At 37.6% G+C, this 21,136-nt stretch overlaps 2 protein-coding genes across 2 annotated transcripts; both read left to right on the top strand.

Annotated features, from left to right (window-relative positions):
• The first annotated feature begins 5,518 nt into the window (after window positions 1-5,518).
• On the top strand, window positions 5,519-17,444 carry LOC109218746. The gene is made up of 4 exons (XM_019383131.1): window positions 5,519-5,710; window positions 5,936-6,044; window positions 14,443-15,458; window positions 16,293-17,444. The coding sequence occupies exons 3-4, from the start codon at window positions 14,467-14,469 to the stop codon at window positions 16,522-16,524; spliced, it is 1,224 nt and encodes a 407-aa protein (XP_019238676.1). The 5' UTR covers window positions 5,519-5,710; window positions 5,936-6,044; window positions 14,443-14,466; the 3' UTR covers window positions 16,525-17,444.
• Window positions 17,445-18,009: 565 nt separating this feature from the next.
• On the top strand, window positions 18,010-20,565 carry LOC109218745 (putative methylesterase 11, chloroplastic). The gene is made up of 5 exons (XM_019383130.1): window positions 18,010-18,481; window positions 19,197-19,433; window positions 19,540-19,683; window positions 19,779-19,910; window positions 20,015-20,565. The coding sequence occupies exons 1-5, from the start codon at window positions 18,116-18,118 to the stop codon at window positions 20,291-20,293; spliced, it is 1,158 nt and encodes a 385-aa protein (XP_019238675.1). The 5' UTR covers window positions 18,010-18,115; the 3' UTR covers window positions 20,294-20,565.
• Window positions 20,566-21,136: the final 571 nt, after the last annotated feature.

Genomic DNA, 21,136 nt, shown 5'->3' with positions numbered 1-21,136 from the left:
TCTGATGATAAGAGAAGTAGTAGTTTTTCTTCCTTAATTATAGAGTAGGAATGTTAAGTATTAACGTAGAAATTAGTATTAGAACCCAGCGCGGATAATTTGGCAGAATATTAATTTTATAAAATTATGATCCAATATATCATATTGTTTTAATAAATATTAGTTGTTATATTATCTTTTAATGTAGTGTGCAGAAATATAACAGAATCTATACAAAAGTTGATCAAATAAATTGTTTGTTCCTTATTTATTCTTTATTAAATAAGCAAGTACTTAATACTATACACTTACTCTGAAATTTTTTTTATTTTTTTAAACTTATGTTATACTGTTCACAATTCTTTAATTGTCTAAATTTATCACACAACAAATTGAGTGTTATTTACTTATGTTTTATTTTTTAATTAACTTAAATTATAAATATCATAAAATTATCTTTATCCCCCTCTCTTCGTACATTCTTCTCTAATGTAATACATTCTTCTCTACTGTGATATTTGATTAGTTTTCTCATTTTGTATTTTACTAAAAAATTCATTAATGATGTAATTTCTTATTATATTATAATTTTGAATTCATCAAAAGTATAAAAGATAAACCTTTTATTATTTTTATAAAAAAATTATCAATATTTTGAAAAATTATTATTTTGTTATATATATATATATATATATATTTATATATATATATATATATATATATATATATATATATATATATATATATATCTTGCATGTAAATATCCTAATAGTATCTTTATATTATTAGACTTTTCACTATGGAGTTATGAGTTTATTTATTACTAGAATTTCCTACATGGCGCAGATTGATTATCTCCTCCTCAAGAGATGTGATAAAGATTTGTGCAAGAATTGCAAGGTTATCACGAATGAGTCCCTCGCGGCACATCATAGGCTCTTGGTAATGGACGTCGGCATCATGATAAAAAGGAAGAAGCGGGTTGTTAGGGTCTCACAAGGATCAGGTGGGGAGCCTTGTCTAAGGATAAAGCGCAGGAGTTCGAGAGGAAGTTGATGGCTAAGGGGTCTTGGAGGAGTAGGGGGACGCGAGTGCTATGTGGTCAATGACGGCGAACTTTATTAGGGAGGCTGCGAGAGAGGTGTCAAGGGTCTTGAAAGGTTACTCCGGTGGGCACAAATGAGACTGGTGGTGGAATGAAGAGGTCCAAAGAAAAGTAGAAACAAAGAAAATGACGTACTGGAAGTTAGTAGAGAGCATTGAGGTGGAGGAGAGAAGGGCGAAGAGAGTAGAGTATAAGAAAGCTAGGGAAGAGGCGAAGTTAGCAGTCACGGAGGCCAAGAATGCGGCATTTAGTCATTTGTATGAAGAATTGGGGGATAGAGGTGGGGACAAGAAGTTATTTCGGTTGGCTAAGGCGAAAGAAAGAAAGGCTTGTGATATGGATCAAGTGAGATGCATCAAAGATGAGGAATGCAAAGTGTTAATGGAAGAGGCTCAGATTAAGCGAAGATGACACACATACTTTCATAAACTTATGAATGAAGAGGGGGACATAGACATTGTGTTGGGTGAATTGGAGAAATCCGAGAGTTGCCGTGATTTTAGATATTCTAGGAGCATCAAGGTTGAGGAGCTCGTCGGGTCTATGCATAAGATGATTAGGGGCAGAGCTACCGGACAAGATCAATTTCTTATAGAATTTGGAGGTGTGTGGGTAGAGAAGGCTAAGAGTGGTTGACCGGGTTATTTAACGTTATCTTTAGGATGAAGAAGATGTCTGAGGAATGGAGGTGGAGTATGATGATTCCATTATGTAAGAACAAAGGTGATATCAAAAATTATAAGAACTATAGGGGTATAAAGTTGCTTAGCCATACTATGAAAGTGTGGGAGATGGTGGTAGAAGTGAGGGTGCGGAGGTCAGTGTCTATATCCGAGAACCAATTTGGATTCATGCATGGTCATTCAACTACAGAAGCTATCCATCTTATTAGGAGGATGGTGGAATAGTACAGGGAAAGATTTGCACATAGTATTTATTGACCTAGAGAAAGCATATGACAAGGTCCCCAGGGAGGTTCTTTGGAGGTGCTTGGAGGTAAAAGGCATTCTGGTTGCATACATTAGGGTGATTAAGGATATGTATGATGGAGTTAAGACTCGGGTTACGGCAGTGGGAGGAGACTCAGAACATTTTCCGGTGGTTATGGGGCTATACCAAGAATTTGCGCTCAGCCCATTCTGATTTGTAGTGTCGATGAACGCACTAACCCACTATGTTCAAGGGGAGTTGATTTGGTGTATGTTATTTGCTGATGGTATAGTTTTGATTGATGAGACAGGAGGCGGTGTTGAAGAGAGGTTAGAGGTTTTAAAACAGACACTTGAGTCTAAAGGTTTCAAGTTGAGTAGGAGAAAGACAAAATATTTGGAGTGCAAGTTCAACGATGTCATGAGGGAAGCAAACATGGATGTAAGGCTGGATTCACGAGTCATCCCCAAGAGAAGAAATTTCAAGTATCTTGGGTCAGTTATCCAGGGGAATGGGGAGATCGGCGAGGATGTCACACACCATATTTGGGCAGAGTAGATGAAATGGAGGTTGGCATCAGGCGTCTTGTGTGACGAGAAGGTGCCACCGGAACTTATAGGTAAGTTCTATAGAATGGTGGTTAGATCGGCCATGTTGTATGGGGCAGAGTGTTGGTTGGTCAAAAATTCCTATGTACAGAAGTTGAAAGTAATAGAAATGAGGATGCAGAGATAGATGTGCCCACACAGGTTGGATAAGATTATGAATACAGATATTCGCGTGAAGGTGGGCGTGGCCTCCCTGGAAGATAATATGCGAGAAGCGAGGCTCAGATGGTTCGGGTACATGCATAGAAGAAGCGTAGATTCGCTGGTGAGGAGGTGGGAACGGTTAGCCTTGGCGGGTGTGGGGAGAGGTAAAGGGCAGTCTAACATGTATTAAAGAGAGGTGATCAGGCAGGACATGGCGGGACTCCAGCTCACTAAGGACATAGCCCTTGATAGGAAGGTGTGTAGGTCGAGCATTAAGGTTGCAGGTTAGAATATAGTTGAGCATTTTCCTACTCCATATGGGGTATAAGGCTAGTCTGTTAATATCCTTTTTTCGTTTGCTAGTGATACGTGTTGTGTTCTTATTATTTTTCAGCTCCGGTTTCCTAGTATCCTGCTGTTGATTACTGATATTGCTTTTTCCATTTGTTTTTCTGATTCTATCTTTATGGCTTTTGTTGCCGTCACTGTTCTGTTGTCTCTTTTTATCTTCTTGTCCTGAGGGTAGCCTCTCTACCCCGCAGGGTAGAGGGAAGGTCTGCGTACACACCGCCCTCCCCAGACCCCACTTGTGGGATTATACTGGGTTATTATTGTTGCTTGAAATTCACTAGGTTTGATTGTTGTTGTTGATTTTTGCTTGAAATTCATTGTTTTTTTCAAAGTATTTTTCCTTTATGATTATTTGCTTATTATGGTTTAGTTATGTGTATATGTACGACTTTTCTCATCATAATTCTAATCATAAGTCTTATATTTTTATATTTTCCCATAATTTTTTTGTTCCTTGTGGTCCAGCGCTTTCAGGACCCCGCATAACGGAAGCTTAGTGCACTTTGCTGCCCTTTTTCTCTTTTGTTCCTTACTTATCTCATTGTATTATCCATTATTTATTATTATTAAACTTCAAATGAATTATTATTAAATTACCAGTTTCATATAATACAATAAATATAATTTTGTATTACTCTTGATTTTAAGTTGAGAATTCCTCGTAATTATTTTGATATTTAACTTTATCAATAATATTTTCAATTATTATTTTCTTACGTAATTTTATCAAATAAATTTAAAGTGGTGATAGAATCACATTATATCTATTCTTCTCTTTATACATTAGTTTTATATATATATATATATATATATATATATATATATATATATATATATATATATATATATATATATATATATATATGTATAGAGAGAGAGAGAGACTACCATATTAGGAAGAAACTACCCCCAAATTCGATTTGGAAGTTTTTTTATTTTTTTATTTTTGTTTTTTATTCTAAATAAATTTTAAAACGTCAACTTGAAACTACTCCCTAATTTGAATTGGTAATTATTTTTTTCGTTTTGTTATTTTAAGATATTATAAAACTCCAATTGTGTTGGAGCTTTGTCCTAAAAACCTACACTTATCATCTTATAGTTATGCCACTTGGCTTAATATGGTGACTTTGTCCCTCCTTTTATTATATATAAATATTTGTTACCTTAGAATATGATTGATTCTTTCTGTACAAGAAACAATTAAATCGCTTTATTCTTTTGTCTAATTAAGATAAATTAGCTCATGCATAAAGGAATAATATTGACAATTTTATTCCCATTTGAGTTGGTATCAGAGCAGTTCTCTAAATTTTCCTCTTATACATTAATATATATATAAAGAGACTACTTTTAGATTGCTTCAGGCAAATAGTAAGGATTGCTTACTATTTGAACATCAAAAGTAGTAAAGATTGCTTTAGAAGAACAAAGGCTTAAATTGTTGTACTATTTTAAATTGTATGCTTTAATATGATGTTATTATAGTTATTTATTTGTTCACCATTTTTTTTTACTTATAAATAAAATGACACCGCTTATAAAATATCATGTATACATCACTGGATACTCCATATTCTTTTCACGGTAACTTGTCCATAATGGACTTTGCTCTCTCTTAAGAAAACTCGAGCAATTTATGCAAATACCCATTGAGCTTAAAATAGTTACCATTTCCTACCTATTTAAAGACTAGTTATAATATATATCAACCCAATTAAAACTAATTATCCCTACCTACCCACCCATCCCAACTTTTTTTTATCCATTTGGCTTAGCTTAGCTTGATTTGGCTTGGTTTTGTTTGGCTTCGCTTGAATCGTTTTGGCTTGGATTGACTTGATTTGATTTGGCTTGGCTTGACTTGGCTTGGCTTGATTTTGGTTGAATTGGCTTGGCTTTGGCTTGAATTGGCTTGGTTTATAGTAGCTTAATTTAACTTTATTTGGCTGGATATTAAAAAAAATGGACAGGAGCATGTAAATAGTTTCATGTGCATGGGTATTTGCTAAGCTTCCCTAAAGAAATACTCTCTCCGATCCGCCTTAATGGAATTTTTGGTCTTAGCTTCTTTTTTATGGTCTACGCTATTTGATTTTTTTCAAATATTAAAAATGAATTAACTTCTTTTTAATTGTGATTCAAACTCGTACACTACGAGAATGTTGCTAGCAATTGTGACAGCTTCAAAATTTTGAAAAACCGGCACAAAATTAATGATTTAATATACATTTTAAATTGTTGGACTATTTATTTTAATATAATGATTATGAATCATAAACCGAGTGTGTTCAAATTCACGTGTAGAGCACGTGAGGAAGGTGTTAGTTGTAGGCTGGCGCCAAACAAAACTGAAGTTCGTTATTCAAGAATAAGAGAGTGATGACTCCGAAGCCTACTCTTTATCTTCCCAACATTTCTTATCATATTTCCTCCCAAAAAAAAACCCTAATTCCTCCTTTTCTTATGAAACTTGCAGAAATTCGTCATATCCCACCCGGATTAATTAAGGAAATTATGAACCCCAAGAACGAATTATAAAAGTTGAAGAAGGATCAAGAGAGAAAATAAGAATCTAAGATTCACTTACTAGGTAAAATGTTTTAATTCAGAAAAATCCCACAGCAAAATGTTCATTTCTTACTTTTTGGCCAATAGAGTTTGGATGTTTTAATTTGAGGCAAATCCCAGATCGACATGTATTTCTTGTTTTTTTTGGTCATCTGTTTCTGGCCTAAAGCTTTGATTTTTGGAGTTACTTTACTGACGTTAATCTTGTTATAATTGTGATTTCTAATTTTATATTTTTCTCTTTTAGAGATTCTGCTTGGGGAAAAAGTTGAAAAGTATTGCCGGTACCGCCCCGAAAATATATAAGGCGGCTCCTTTATAGGAGGGCATTGGCATGAAACTGTTGTTTGCTTCAGGTAATGATTTTTTATTACAGATTCATTTATCGCAGATATTTTTCATTTCATAATGTATACGGTAAAAGTCGAGGATACCCAATTCTACGGGTCCGAGGGTATGTCTCGAGAGTAAGTCGATATCGAAACAAGTTCCGGCTAAGAGAATATGAAGACTAAGGGATCGAGATCAGGCTAAATCGATACCACAGTAACAGGATCGCGAGATATCCGCGATCGACCACCGATCTCAGCGAGAATCTCAGGACCGATAGAACCATTAATGGTTAATGATATCAATCGTGTATTTTATTTCCGAAATTAGAGTCACACCCTATTTAGGATTCCTCTGCTATATAAAGAGGAATGCTGTTCATTTGTACTAGAGGATATCATCATATACAAATTATCTCATATGCTACTACTGAGAAATACAAGCACTTTGCTCTTTTACTTACTCTTAATTCCAGGCTGTTCTGACCGTTCATATTGTTCGTGTTGTTCTTGTTACTCGTACTTTCCTTGGCACTTGATCTCGAAGTCTAATCCAGATCGGGGTCGATAACTTGCAATTACACGGGTTTGATCCATTTAAATCGTTTAATTCCTTTATTTATCTAGCTATTTATCAATTAGCATTGAATTAGATCACGTATCATTATAACCACATTACAAGTTTAATTGTTACTCGTATTTTGAGGTAAACAGTTTGGCGCCCACCATGGGGTTAAGGATAATAGTGATTGTTCAGTGTTAATTCTAGTATAACACACTATTTTACGCTTGTTTCTTGTCAAGTATTTTGTTTTCAGGATAAATCATGTCAAACTCATAAAACACAGCTACTCATAGTGATAACGGTCTCGGACTCCACGGACAGAACTGGAATATTATAACTCCAGGAATCGAGGTGCCACAAGCTGACCTCAGAGGAGCACCACCCGTCAACCCGGTCGATGTCAGTTCACATATTGCTCTGAATACGGACTTAGGCGGGGACCCCGATGGAAGCGTACGCAGAGAGGGTCAAACTAACGATCGAGGTACTCAGGGCAGGGGAGACGAAGGTGTCAATCTCCAAATTATATTTGAAATGCTGCAAGCCCAACAGAACGCTATAGCACAGTTGCAAAATCAGCACATGGCACCGAATAGGGTCAAACAAGAGGTTACTCGCCGTACCGAGCCAGTGCCCGAAAGATCAGGTGACAATACTTCGACAACTGACCCTACTATAATGAGAATGCTCGAGGAGCTTACTAAGAGAATAGAGTCGGGAGAAAAGAAAATCGAGGCAAACGACAAGAAGGTGGAGACCTACAATTCTCGAGTCGATCAGATTTTGGGGGCACCACCAATCTTAAAAGGAATGGACTCCAAAAATTTTGTGTCCCTCCGAGTGCGGCTCCAAAGCCCACACCAAAGAAGTTCAGGATGTCCGATATACCTAAATACAACGGGACGTCGGACCCCAATGAGCACGTTACCTCTTATACATGTGCCATAAAAGGAAATGATTTGGAAGACGATGAAATCGAATCTGTACTGCTGAAGAAATTCGAGGAGACTCTATCTAAGGGTGCCTTAATATGGTATCATAACTTACCCCTAATTCTATTGATTCGTTTGCTATGCTTGCAGATTCTTTTGTAAAGGCATACGCCGGAGCCATAAAAATTGCAACAAGGAAGTCGGGCCTTTCAAGGTAAGGCAGAAAAATAACGAGGCGCTTAGGGAATTCGTATTCCCACCTGCTGGGACCAAACTAGGTTTGCTGCTGTTGTTGTTGTTCAGGGAATTCATATCTCGGTTCTAAGCGGAGAGAATGGATTTTCCTCCGGTCACCGATGACTGGGTTGTTCAAGCTTTCACTCAAGGTCTCAACACTCGGAGTTCCATAGCTTCACAGCGGTTGAAGCAAAGTTTAATCGAGTACTCGGCTGTCACTTGGGCCGACGTACATAATCGGTGTCAGTCGAAGATTAGGGTCGAGGATGATCAACTGGGGACTCCTTCGGGGTTCGTTTATCCTAGCAGGTCCTTAAATAGGATCAAAAGGGACATCAATCGAGGGTCGAGGTTGAATAGAGATCGATATCAACCGTACAATGGAGACTATAGAGGCAGCGGATCCGGGTAAAGCTTCGCACGAAATGAGAGCAGAAATGATCGAGGTCGAAATTCACGGGGTCCTGATGCCGAGGAAGATCACGTTAAGTATCCAAAATCCAAATAAAGGTACAACCCCAGTCCAATCGTTTCTATTTTTTCGACTAACACTTGCAGGCTATCGACAAGGATCGGCACAAAGCTTTGGATCTTAAAGCACGTGTTGCACTCTTTTTCCCTTAGACCGGTTTTTGTCCCAAATGGGTTTTTCCGGCAAGGTTTTTAACGAGGCAACCATTGTTCGTGCTAACTTAGAGCAATTTAACGGTATCCGGGGTTCCCTACAATAAGCCTCGAGTACTGGGGGGCATTACCCTCGAATATTTACTTTGTTTCAAGGAAATCACTTTGTGACAACGGGGTCTTGATAGGAAAATGTTGTAAGGGTCAAACGATCAGATGAACCGTGCCCGTATAGGTTACTCCGACCCTAACATCAAACACGCGCGCATGTATAATCATCTATTGAGAGAAATATTTTTCCTTGCCGATATCCCCTGCCTTTAGAAAAATTTCATATTTTATACTCTTGATCTACTGTGTAAACAGGCTTAAGGGCCGACCACGACGGAAGTTCGAACAACTGACCCTATGCTTGAGGACTTCCGTCCCAAAAACAAACGGAATCAAACTACTAACATTTCGAGGCCATGAGACCTTAAAGGCAATCCTCGGCTTTACAGGCCACGGCCACGGCCACCCCACTCGGGGACTGACATTTCGGGCAAGCTCAAAGTGAAACGGAAGATAAGCCCAAAGGGCAAGTTCCGAACTAAAGAAGCTACGGCCAAATTAACGCGGATCGAAGACGTCCGAAATCCGTAACAAATACAAAAGCCCAAGGGCTATCATAACCCGAGTTCGAGCAAACTCTCACTCAGGGACTATCTATGAAGCCTAAGGACTAACTTTACTTCGATTTCGAGCAAATCCTCACTCGATCATAAAGGCCCAAGGGCTATATTAACCCAAGTGCAAGCATAACTCGAACACTCGGGGACTACCGACTCGAGCTATCTAAGTTCGAAATCATAAGACTTCAAAGAGGCACTCCCCGATATACAGGTCAAGGCCATCACATTCGGGGACTAACATTTCGAACAAGTTCGAAATGTAATCAGGAAACAAGTCCAAGAGACATAGCCGAAGGCTACGTCCATATAAAGACTACGGTCATAAAAAAGGGCTACAGCCGAAATAATGCGGCTCGGAGACGTCCGACTTCCGCCATAAAATAAAGGCCTTTAAACACTTCGAAAAACGGTTAAATAAGGCTACCCTCGGAAAGCAAACAAAAAAGGGCTTCGATATAATCAGCCCTCGAATAATTTAAAGGCTTCAGTAATATCAGCCTTCGAAAAAGCCTCAAGAGGTTTTGAATTATCTTAACACAAACGATTTAAGGAAAAATTGGGTTCCGATCATTGAACCCTCGAAAAGCCCAACGGGTACAAAAAACACATGCTAAGGCATAAAGACATTTTTATCGAGTCTTTTAGCCGAAAAGAGGAAAAACTTATAGCCGTTTTAGAGGCCGAATTGGCCCAACTTAAAGAGCCTAAGGGCCGACCTTAAAGAGCCTAAGGACCGATCTAAAGAGCCTAAGGGCCAATATAAAAAAGCCTAAGGGCTAACTTTACTTCAAGTTCGAGCAAATCCTCACTCGATCATAAAAGCTCAAGGGCTATCCCACCCGAGTTCGAGCAAACTCTCACTCGGGGGCTATCTATAAAGCCTAAGAGCTACTCAAACTCTAGTTCAAATGGTCATTCGGGGTCCACCGATCTCGGTCGAAAGAACAAAGCCCCGAGTATGGATTTCTTCAATAGGTCTCCCTCTGAGACCAACACTTGGTGCGCTCCTTAGCCCGAACCTAAGCGGTTTCCCTTTGCGGAACAGTTTTAGATGTTTTGGCCATTTTGTTTTCGTGAGCAAGGAAGAATGGAGATTGAAATATTTGATATTTTCGGAGGAACAAGCAAAGAAGCTCGTAGACTCAAATCGTTTCTTATCATTTCATTCTAAGAAATGCGAGGACTATCTGTATACGGTAAAAATCGAGGATACCCGATTCTACGGGTTCGAGGGTATGTCTCGAGAGTAAGTCGATATCGAAGCAAGTTCGGGCTAAGAGAATATGAAGACTAAGGGATCGAGATCAGGCTAAATCGACACCACAGTAATAGGATCGAGAGATATCCGCGATCGACCACCGATCTCAGCGAGAATCTGGGGACTGCTAGAACCATTAATGGTTAATGATATCAATCATGTATTTTATTTTCGAAATTAGAGTCACACCCTATTTAGGATTCCTCTGCTATATAAAGAGGAATCCTATTCATTTGTACTAGAGGATATCATCATATACAAATTATCTCATACGTTAATACTGAGAAATACAAGCACTCTGCTCTTTTACTTACTCTTAATTCCTGGTTGTTCTGATTGTTCATATTATTCGTGTTATTCTTGTTACTCTTACTTTTCTTGGCACTTGATCTCGAAGTCTAATCTAGATCGGGGTCGATAACTTGCAATTACACGGGTTTGATCCATTTAAATCGTTTAATTCCTTTATTTATCTAGCTATTTATCAATTAGCATTAAATTAGATCATGTATCCTTGTAACCACATTACACGTTTAATTGTTACTTGTATTTCGAGGTAAACACATAAATACAACAAACCAAGTAATTTTCCACAAGTGGGGTCTGAGAAGGACAAGATGTACGCAGCCTTACCCCTACCCTACAAGGGCAGAGAGGTTGTTTCCGATAGACCCACGGCTGGAGAACGGACGACAAAAGCAATGGCAACAAGAGAAATAACAGCAAGATAAAAAAATGCCGAAGCCAAGAAAGCAGTTAAACTCTAGGTAGTAATAGCAACCTATGAATAAAAGGATATCATACTAACACTAATGCTAGCGAACTGAGAAAGACAAAGAGATACACTCGACTACCTACTAGCATTCTATCTTAATTCTCGACCTCCACACCCTCCTATCTAGGGCCATATCCTCAGTCAGCTCCAGATGCGCCATGTCCCGCTTAATAACCTCGCCCCAAGACTTCTTACGCCTACCTCTACCCCTCCGGATACCCACTGAGGCTACCCTCTCGCACCTTCTAACTGAGGCTTCTATACTTCTCCTCTTTAACATGCCTGAACCATCTCAACCTCGCCTCCCACATCTTTTCCTCCACAGGAGCCACCCCCACCTTATCCCGAATAACTTCATTCCTAATCTTATCCAACCTGGTATGCCTACACATCCACCTTAACATCCTCATCTCAGCTACTTTTATCTTCTGGACATGAGTGTTCTTGATAGGCCAACACTCTGTTCCATACAACATAGTTGGTCTAACTACAACCTTGTAGAACTTACCTTTAAGTCTCAGCTGCACATTCTTATCACACAAGACACCGGAACTTACCTTTCATTTCATAAATGACTTTCTTTTTTGTTTGAAAAGTGATCTTGATTGAAGTAAAAATGGAGAAAAAATGATAGGATCAATATGGACTTAGCTAAATCCATGTAGGAGATACCAACAAATTTGTTTAAGTAGTAGTTGTTGTTTCACTTACATTAAGTCAAATGTTGTTAGTATTATTGGGAACTCGTGCGTCAGTGGGGGGATAAGTGTAAGATCTAGAGAAACTCTGGTATCATAGATTCCTTTTTTTCTTTTTTGCAATAAGTGAGAATTATTTCACAGTATCGGATTGACATGGACACGAGTAGAGCTAAATGTATATTAAGGATTCATATTTCTCTCAATTTATTTGGGATTGAAAATAAACATTGATCGAATAAGCTGATAAGTTTATGAAAAGTTTCTGTCAGTACTTTGTTTCAATTTCTAGAAGCATCAGGAAGTTTTAATCAGGATATATAGTAAGGTCGTCATGGTACAGCTTGAATTGAAAAATGATAACACATTAAACTATAGAACTGGTTTTTTTAAGACAGCTCCAGTCTGGGATGCCGAGTAAACATGCAAACTTTGTCTCATTGGTCTTTCTAAATGAAGTTCACTTTCCAAGTGCATTCTGTTATGTTTGATTGACAGGTTCTAGAACAAAATAGTCATTTTTGGTTTATGTCATTAGTGTTTGCCGCAAATTCTAAGACTGTTGGGTTCATTTACATTCAAGCCTCTTGTTGCTCACTGTGATTTGCTGATTTATTCTCTATCTTCCCTTTTAGAGAAATTTTTATTCGGTGGTTATAGATTCTGTTGCCAAAATGGTGGAACTGCTGGTTGCACATCGGCTATATTCATCTGATGCAGCTCCATTTGTAGGACGATATTGGCATTAAAAAGTGGTATTTGCATTAGGTAATGGTTCTGAGTTATAGATCATTGTATGGAGATGATTCCATTTCATGAATGACTTTTGTTTATATTTTACTATGTTAGAAAAAATTTGATAGAAATACGTAGATAAATGTGATGAGAAGTTTCTGTCAATCCCTTCTTCCAATTTTCTTTTTATGTCGATGAGCAAATGGAAGCATCGGGAAGTTTAGGTCAAGAGCATAAGATGGTAGTTACTGGTAGATAGTTATGTGTAAATAGTCCTAGTCCTATATGTAGTAGGAGTAGAATATGTCTTAGTCCCATATGTAGTAGGAGTAGAATATGTCATAGTCTCATATGTAGTAGGAGTAGAATATGTACTATATACAGGGCTCATTATATCATTGTTAAAAAAAATAGGTTTTTCTCCTGTGTATTCTCACATGGTATCAGAACTTTAGTAAGAAAATTATCGTTGTGCGTCATCCTAGCGACATCCAGGAAGAAAGATCTCATTGTCCGGCAATTTTCCGGCAACTTCGTCTTGTTCCCAGGGTTCATCATTGATGCAGTAGTACTGTGCATATACCAGTACCACCATCAGATCTCTTGTGCAACCAATCCCTAGAAAGTCCAGTCCCATCTGAACAGAAAAGTGAGTCACCGCGTGTCTTTCCGGTTGACGACTCAAGATTGATTTGCGTTATGTCCTCATCAGGAAGCGTTGTGTGAAAACCAACACTACATCTTGTTCGAAAAAGTCAAGCGACAAAACTCTAGCCAATCGCTCCGACAGAAAGTCATACGCCTCCACGCGCCGCCACAACTAGGGTTCCGGCGAGCTACATTAACTTTTTCGGTGCGTGTGAGTCATTCCGACCATTTTTTGACAAAACTTGTTTAGAGCGTAACCATATAAATTACATTAAATTCTGACAATTCTTATTTTCTCCGGCGTGAACAGTGTAATTTCCGGCGTGAACAGTGATTTCCCGGTGTGAACAGTAATTTCCGAAAATAGAAACTGTTTTCTGGTGGTGTTTTAGAACATATTTTGTAGTGTGGAATTCGTCTTAGTCTCTCTATTTTCAAATTTTTCCGGCAACCTTTCGTCCAACTTCTGCTTATCAGCAACCACTTGGTTTTGTTGCTCAAGGGGAGCCTAGTGGCTTTGTTTGTCGAATGATCAGCTTGCAGATATTTTCACCAAGTCCTTCACTGGTCCTCGTATTAATTACATATGTAACAAGCTCGGTACATATGATTTGTATACACGGGCTTGAGAAGGAGTGTTAGATAGTTTTGTGTAAATAGTCCTAGTCCTATATGAAGTAGGAGTAGAATATGTCCTAGTCCCATATGTAGTAGGAGTAGAATATGTATTATAATTAGGGCTCATTGTATCATTGTTAAAAAATTAAATTTTTATCTCGTGCATTCTCACAGTTACAGTACATAGATTGTCAATTAACAATATGATCACATATTGAACTTTAAAGCTTCTTGAAAGTAGGCCGAGTAAACCTGCAAACATTATGTCATGGGTCTTCCAAATGAAGTTCACTTTCCATGCAGAGGCGGACACAGCCTTTGTTCAATTGAATCCACTAGTTTCGTGAAAAATGGCTAAAACTTCGACAAATATTATACTCTGAACCCGTAATTCCGGGAGTACAATAAGTTCAATCAAATAGCTTTAAATTCTGAATACGCCTCTGTTTCCATGTGCATTCTATTTTTGAATGAACCTAGGAAAAGGCGGCCATTAATAATCAGGAGTTTGACCTAGGTGCTTCGTTTTTGCCTGATATGGTGCTCGTTGCGAGTGTTACATTGCTTCTCTTTAACAACAAATTAATCTCATCTCTAATACCGATCATATTAAGATTGACTGGACTCTATTTGTGCATCTAAACAAGTTGATGGTTTTCTACAGGTGATTTTTAGCTTTATTCTAGGCATGGACCCTAAATATGGAAGTGGAACCTGTAACCATTCTCGAACAGATACAGTGGTTACTGAAAATGAAACTGAGGCCAGTTCACCAATAATCTTTCTCCTGGATTCTAAAAATGAGAGTGAAAGCAGAACAAGTTCAGATGCCATCTTAAATGAAAGTACTTCAGGATCAAGTAAAAGTTCAGAACTTTCCCGTTCCATATTTTCATCCTCATCTGGTTCTTCCTCGGGTGATTTCATCTTAGTGAATCCAAAAATAGCATCCAACTCTATCTCATTAGATGTACCATCTTCTAGGGATGCCAAACCTTTATCCCAAGATGACTACAATGGTTTGAATGGTATGTTCTGTAAATTGGAACTGAATACATCAACAAGCTCCACCTCGCAGATTTCAGACATCTCTGATGAATCTTTATTGCCAACAGTGTCAATTACAAAATCTCCTTCTATCCAAATGATGGAAAGGCAAGGAGGCTATGATCCCAAAAGAGTTCCGTCTTCTATTTTTGGAAGTAAATCGTCAACACCTAAGGAATGGAGTGCTGCCTCTGATGAGTCATTGTTTAGTATCAACGTCAGTCTTTCGAGGGATCATATTCTATTGATGGGTGGAGATATCTGGAAGTCAGGGGAACTTCATAAATCTGGGGAACTAAAAAACAAGTGTGTAGAATTAGACAGATCTGAAGAAGTTAGCAAGTCCGGCAAGCTAATTAGCTTTAGGGACTCTCCAACTGTAAAAGGAGGAAAACATACGGAAAAGATCTGTGATACAGAAAGAGGTGTGGTAACTGGAAACAACTTTATTGAAGCAGGAAGTCAACATGAACCAATTAAGAAAGAACTCCATTTTGAAGAGGAAATAAAAGTAGGACGGAACGCAGAATATTCAACTACCATTGGCTATTCCAAAGGGAATGAAGGGTTTAGAGACTCCTACAGCACAATTCACCATTCTGACGGGAGTAGTACATCTTTAGCTTTTCCAGTGTGAGTACCAGTTCCCATCTTTTTCTGCTATTCACTAAAAGAAGCATCTGCTTTGTTTTCCCATCTTTTTTTTTTCTATTGAGTAAAAGAAGCATCGGCTTAATTCTTATAGTTAATTGTTTAGCACATGTACATTATTTTTCCTTCTATTTCCCTAAGTCATACAAAATATCTTGCTTCATTAATTATGTATGTTGCAGTGTACATTTAATTTCCTGTGAGCATCACCAATATAGCGGTCAAGTCAATCTAACTTGTCTTTCAAGTTAAAATGTCTTTCATTCTCGTGTCTCCAATTTACATGCACTACATGAGTGATTATTGGTGATTTTAGAGTTCAACAACAGATCTAAACATATCAAAGAATGCTGCAAAGCATAGCGTGGAACGTGTGCAACATCAAAACCATGCAGTTTAGCTTGAGCGATCCAATTGAAAGTTCTATTGATTGTTGTCCTAGTTAAAAATAAACAATACATATATTCTTAGTTTAATTGTACCCACATAGAGACCGTTTCTCTTTCTTTTTATACAGTTTCTAATTTCTCCACCTCATCCACTAGATCTTTTCTGAAATTAAGAATTATAGCCGTTCAAGTGTGTTTAAGGGTTCGGTTTGGGTCTGGTGTTTGTAGGTTTCTTTGATCACTTACTCATTAATGTCTCATAAGCACAGTGTTTTTGGGATTCTATTGCTCTTGAGTTCCAAATAATATATTAACCTCTTTTTCTATCTTATGGGCATGCAAGTTTAAGATGTCATTTATTTCCAGATATATGGAGCTCGCAATCATGTGTTTTAGTGTTTAAGGAATATAAAATTGTTTATTGCAGAAGTGGGAAGTCCACCGAACCTTTCTGCCATATTGTTTATTACACAAGAAAGAAGTCCATATGGCCATTGTGCTTCTATTCCTATTGTAGCTGCGGGTCTTGCTGCTCTAGGTGGCCAAGCAGTTGCTTTAAGTGCTCAGGCTGCTTATCTTGTAAGTGGTCAAGCTGGATTTGTTGCTCTTGTAAGTGGTTAAGTTGGTCTGGTTGCTGCCATAAGTTGCCGAGTAGATAGGGATGCTGCTGAAACTAATCAAGCTGCTACTTTTAGCATCCAACGTAGCCCAGCAGAGGCGGATCTAAGGTGGGTCGTGTGGTTCAAGTGAAATCATTGCTTTCTGCTCGAACAATGCATACATATAGAAACAAATTTTAATATGTACAATCACACCCATTCTGAATGATTAGTCCTGTGACTCTAGATCCTGGATCCGTCGTGTCATGTGTTCTATGTCACCAAGCAGCTGCTACAAGTGTCCAACCTGACCTAGCTGCTGCTCTAAGTACTGGAAAAGCTGTGGGTGCCACTGTTTTTAGCATTTGGCTGCTAGGCTAACTGTAAATGGAAAGAACATTGTTGCTCAAAACAATTCCTGACAGCATTCATAAGGCATCCTATAAATCACGAGACGGATAGCAGCCAACGATGCATATTGGTTCAGCATCAAACAATCCAGCCAAAATGTGGAGCTTAATGATATGTAGCTGATCACTGAACATTGTCCAATTTTTTGATCTTGCTAGTGTACATATTAGTAGGTGATTGAGTTTAGACATCATGTTTTGCCTCACACGATTTGGTCCACTGTGCATACATTTCTTTCCTCCATTAAGTTAAGAGAAGAAGAAGTGGGAGAAAGGCTAGGAGGACTAAGGAAACTGGAAAATAACTTGACCTGCTGAGTAATAATCCACCATAGCATATCATAGAATCAGATGGAGGCTAACTTACATTCTCTGAATATCTATTTGCTCATGTTCATACAGTAGTGGAAGATAAACACATATAACCTTGCTCTGATACAAATAAAGGAATTAAAATTTGGAGATTATAATATACCTTGTTATAAGATCGGTTGTGTGTTACCACCTCCAATTGCCTAGTTGTTTCCTACAGGATCACTTGTGGAGTCTTGTAGCTTTTTAGCCTAAAGGTTTTCAGTCTCAACTTTTTCTGGTGTAAAGAAAGGTCTCGAGTCACTTCCTTTTATAGGTAAAACAGTGTGACTTTTAACTCCATTTCATTCAAGAGTTTCTTCTTTTACCATATGGAGTTATATATTGGAGGTACAATTCACTTGCATAAATATAACAAGTTATGTATGGAGTTATAACTTATCTCCATGAATGAAGCAAGTTATGGGTCAGCCCATCATGGTATACCAAATTATAACATAAATGTCAAATAATAGCCACCTTTTTCTTTTGATAAAGTATTACTAGTATTTTACTTAAAAGACACCTTCAAACCAGTATTTCACCTTAAATTAAGTTTAAAACTTCATAGTCAAACTAGTACGCATTTGCAAATACTGAAATATCGATTAATTGCCAAACGGATTAAACGAAGAAGAAAAAAAAAAAAAAAGATTTGTTGTAGCTATGTATTAGTTGGGCTTTTTCTGAATACTACTTTTTAAATAATTGGAAGGTCAACATTGTACTGCGCTTCTAGATTGACTTCAGAATTCAACTCCTTCACAGTCATTGTTCCAATTGATCAAACAATTTGTTGGAACTTTCATTTCTCTAACACCTTCTATTTCCTCTCAAACATATAAAACCTTTCATGTTGAAAACTTGTCCCTCAAACACAATCAAAGAAAATGGGGAATTCATTGGCATGTTTCTCTCAAAGTCAAGCTATCAAAAGAAACAAAACTAGAGCTAAATCATCACAAAGTCTTCCTCCTCCATATTTTCCTGGCTCATCAGCTAGTCAAAGATCAGATAAAATATTTCTAAAGGAGACTAGTATTGATACTGATTATATAAAAGAGCAAGCTCGAGTTGCTGCAGCCTTGCTTCTCCAACACCATCAACAAAATGGAACACTTACTCAGTTTGAATCTCTACGGGACCCTTTAGCAACATCTAAAAGGCAAAAGAGGATTCCCAGAAGTTCAAGTTCAAGTTCACGTCCGAGTTTACTCGCTGATTCTCTGCCCCAGCACCTGGAGATTCCTAAGCAGGTCTTGCTTTTTTCTTGCCCTCAAAATTAATTCTAAGATCTATTTTGAGATTTCATTAAATAAGAGGACTAAAATTAACATATAGCTGTTTTATAAATTATTGGAATTTCATGTGTACTGAAAACTCACCAAGAAATATTATTTAAACAGTTTTGAGAAACATATTCACCTTTTCTTGAGCCGAGGGTCTATCAGAAACAGCCTCTCTACCTCACCAGGTAGGGGTAAGGTCTGCGTATACTCTACCCTCCCCAAATCTCACTTGTCGGATTATACTGGTTATGTTGTTGTTGTAGTTTTGAGAAACATACTTGCTATCTTTTTCTTTCAGAGTATAAAAATATAGGCAGCATCTATTTTTATGGGAACTGAGACTGAAGAGCAAATTAGTGTACAAGAGACTAAAAGATAATGTTTTTACTAAGCAAAGGGGCAGAGTTGAAGTCTCAATACTCATATGGTCTTGGTGTTTAAGCCTTGCTAGTAGTAGCAGAATATTCAAATGCTAGTTTTGTACTTCATCTCATTCTCCTTATGTGCATAATCTTTGATAGTTTGGCTGATGAACTTTTTTTGTAATTCCCAGTAAAGATACTGTTACCTATTTCTCGAAACAAATTAATTACTAATCTAAAGAGTAAGAATCAAATCTTCAAGATTCTGCAGCAATAATCTCTTTGTATTATAGTTGGATGACATGTTTTGACCTTCTCAGGGTGCAGAAGTCGAAGAATTAGAGACTAAGCATTTTGTTCTCGTCCATGGAGGCGGTTTTGGTGCTTGGTGTTGGTATAAAATTTCAACTCTACTCAAAGAAAGTGGATATCAGGTTGATGCCATAGACTTAACTGGTTCTGGTGCTCATTCTTTGGACTCCAACAACATTACCACTTTGTCCGAATATGTGAAACCCCTCACAAATTTCCTTGAAAAGCTCCCCATTGGAAATAAGGTTTGAACACTTACTTGCTCCTTGTTTCTATTCAATTAAAGAATTTGCTGGTGCTTTCTCAAACTTAAAAGCTGAAAGCATGCAAATTGGTTGTTTCTTGATCCAGGTCATCTTGGTTGGCCACGATATTGGAGGAGCTTGTGTTTCTTACGCAATGGAGTTGCATCGATCAAAAATCTCTAAGGTGGTTTTTATTGCTGCAGCAATGTTGATGAATGAGCAAAGCATACTTGATATGTTCTCGATGCAGGTTGGTTCTGAAGGTTTAAGTTTCGCGACCTAGTAATTACACTAGTAGTAATCCAATGGACATGATAACAAATTTTATTGCCTATGTTTCTGCAGCTTGGCTCGGATAATGTTTGTCAACGAGCTCAAATGTTTCTCTATGCAAATGGCAAGAACCATCCTCCAACTGCAATTGATTTCGACAAATCATTATTGAAAGATGTTTTGTTCAATCAAACCCCTGCTAAGGTATGTATTGTAGTAATCAACATTGTAGAACAGAGTTTTTTTCTGTTCCAAGTTGTTTACTTTCTCATAGAGATAGCCAATTTGACACTTTTTCTTTATTTCAGGATGTTGAATTAGCATCAGTATTGATGAGGCCAATCCCTTTTGCACCTTTGACAGAGAAGCTTTCCCTTTCTGCAACAAATTATGGTTCTATCCCAAGATTCTATGTAAAAACACTTGAAGATTTTGCGATTCCTGTGTCTCTTCAGGAGGCCATGATAGATTCAAGTCCACCTGAACATGTTTTCCAAATTAAAGGCTCCGACCATTCGCCGTTTCTGTCAAAACCTCAAGCACTACACAAGATTTTAGTGGAAATTTCAAGGTTTCCTCTAAAATGAGCTCTGTTAAATCATCCAGCTAAAATGGACCTCAGCACAGATGATTTTTTTCCAGGAAATGTGTTATATATGTAGATATCTAATCATTGATCATTAATAGAAGGCTCTCATTTTAATGCTTTAGTTTTTATTTCATTATTTTCTTGTCAATGAAAAGAGAGGAAAGTCTTATTGCACTATGATCAAGTGAGTCAATTTTGCACAGCAGAAAGTCTTATTGTACTATAACCAAGAAACTTTCTGAATGTAGATACTGTCTGATTCCTATCTCATTTCTTCTGTGTTTAAACTTCTATTGCTAATAACAAATGTAATAGTACTATTTATCCATATAGAAAATAAATTAATAATCAGACCTTATATTTTATTCAGAATTTCAGTTAAACCACAGTCCTTTCCAGGTTACAATCCATCAACGCAAGGGCGAAGGCACACTTGGGTTAGGGTGATCAACTGACCACCCTTTGTTAGAAAACTACACTGCTTATATAGATAAAATATTATATTTTAAAAGTACATAACATGAATTGAACACCCTTTGTCGGATTATTATTTCAAATTTAAATACCCTTGAGAAAATTTCTGGCTACGCCACTGCATCAACGTAAAGTCTAAATTCAAATAGTGATGGATGTGATATGTGACCTACATACCTAGACTGGATAACTACACGTAATAATAAGTAGAATTAATAGGTTTAGAATAGTAACTTAACGAAATGACTCATTAATAGAGTAAGATCGAAGAGAATAATGTCGTGATATATAAAACTAGATTATCCAAGAACTGTCATGAACTTCTAACTGCATGGACCACAAAACTGTCAAAGTATGAACTTGAAGC

Source organism: Nicotiana attenuata, unplaced genomic scaffold (genome assembly GCF_001879085.1).
Source record: "Nicotiana attenuata strain UT unplaced genomic scaffold, NIATTr2, whole genome shotgun sequence".
Lineage (NCBI taxonomy): Eukaryota > Viridiplantae > Streptophyta > Magnoliopsida > Solanales > Solanaceae > Nicotiana > Nicotiana attenuata.
The sequence above is the reverse complement of the archived record's forward strand: the minus strand, read 5'-3'. Positions and strand labels throughout refer to the sequence as shown.

What these genes read in the sequence shown, in the direction of transcription:
- LOC109218746 (XM_019383131.1), top strand. Translation starts at nt 14,467, where the DNA reads ATGGACCCTAAATATGGAAGTGGAACCTGTAACCATTCTCGAACAGAT. An exon ending in ACATCTTTAGCTTTTCCAGT is followed by an intron (nt 15,459 to 16,292) that starts GTGAGTACCAGT and finishes TGTTTATTGCAG; the next exon opens with AAGTGGGAAGTCCACCGAAC.
- LOC109218745 (XM_019383130.1), top strand. Translation starts at nt 18,116, where the DNA reads ATGGGGAATTCATTGGCATGTTTCTCTCAAAGTCAAGCTATCAAAAGA. An exon ending in AGCTCCCCATTGGAAATAAG is followed by an intron (nt 19,434 to 19,539) that starts GTTTGAACACTT and finishes TTCTTGATCCAG; the next exon opens with GTCATCTTGGTTGGCCACGA. An exon ending in TCAATCAAACCCCTGCTAAG is followed by an intron (nt 19,911 to 20,014) that starts GTATGTATTGTA and finishes TCTTTATTTCAG; the next exon opens with GATGTTGAATTAGCATCAGT.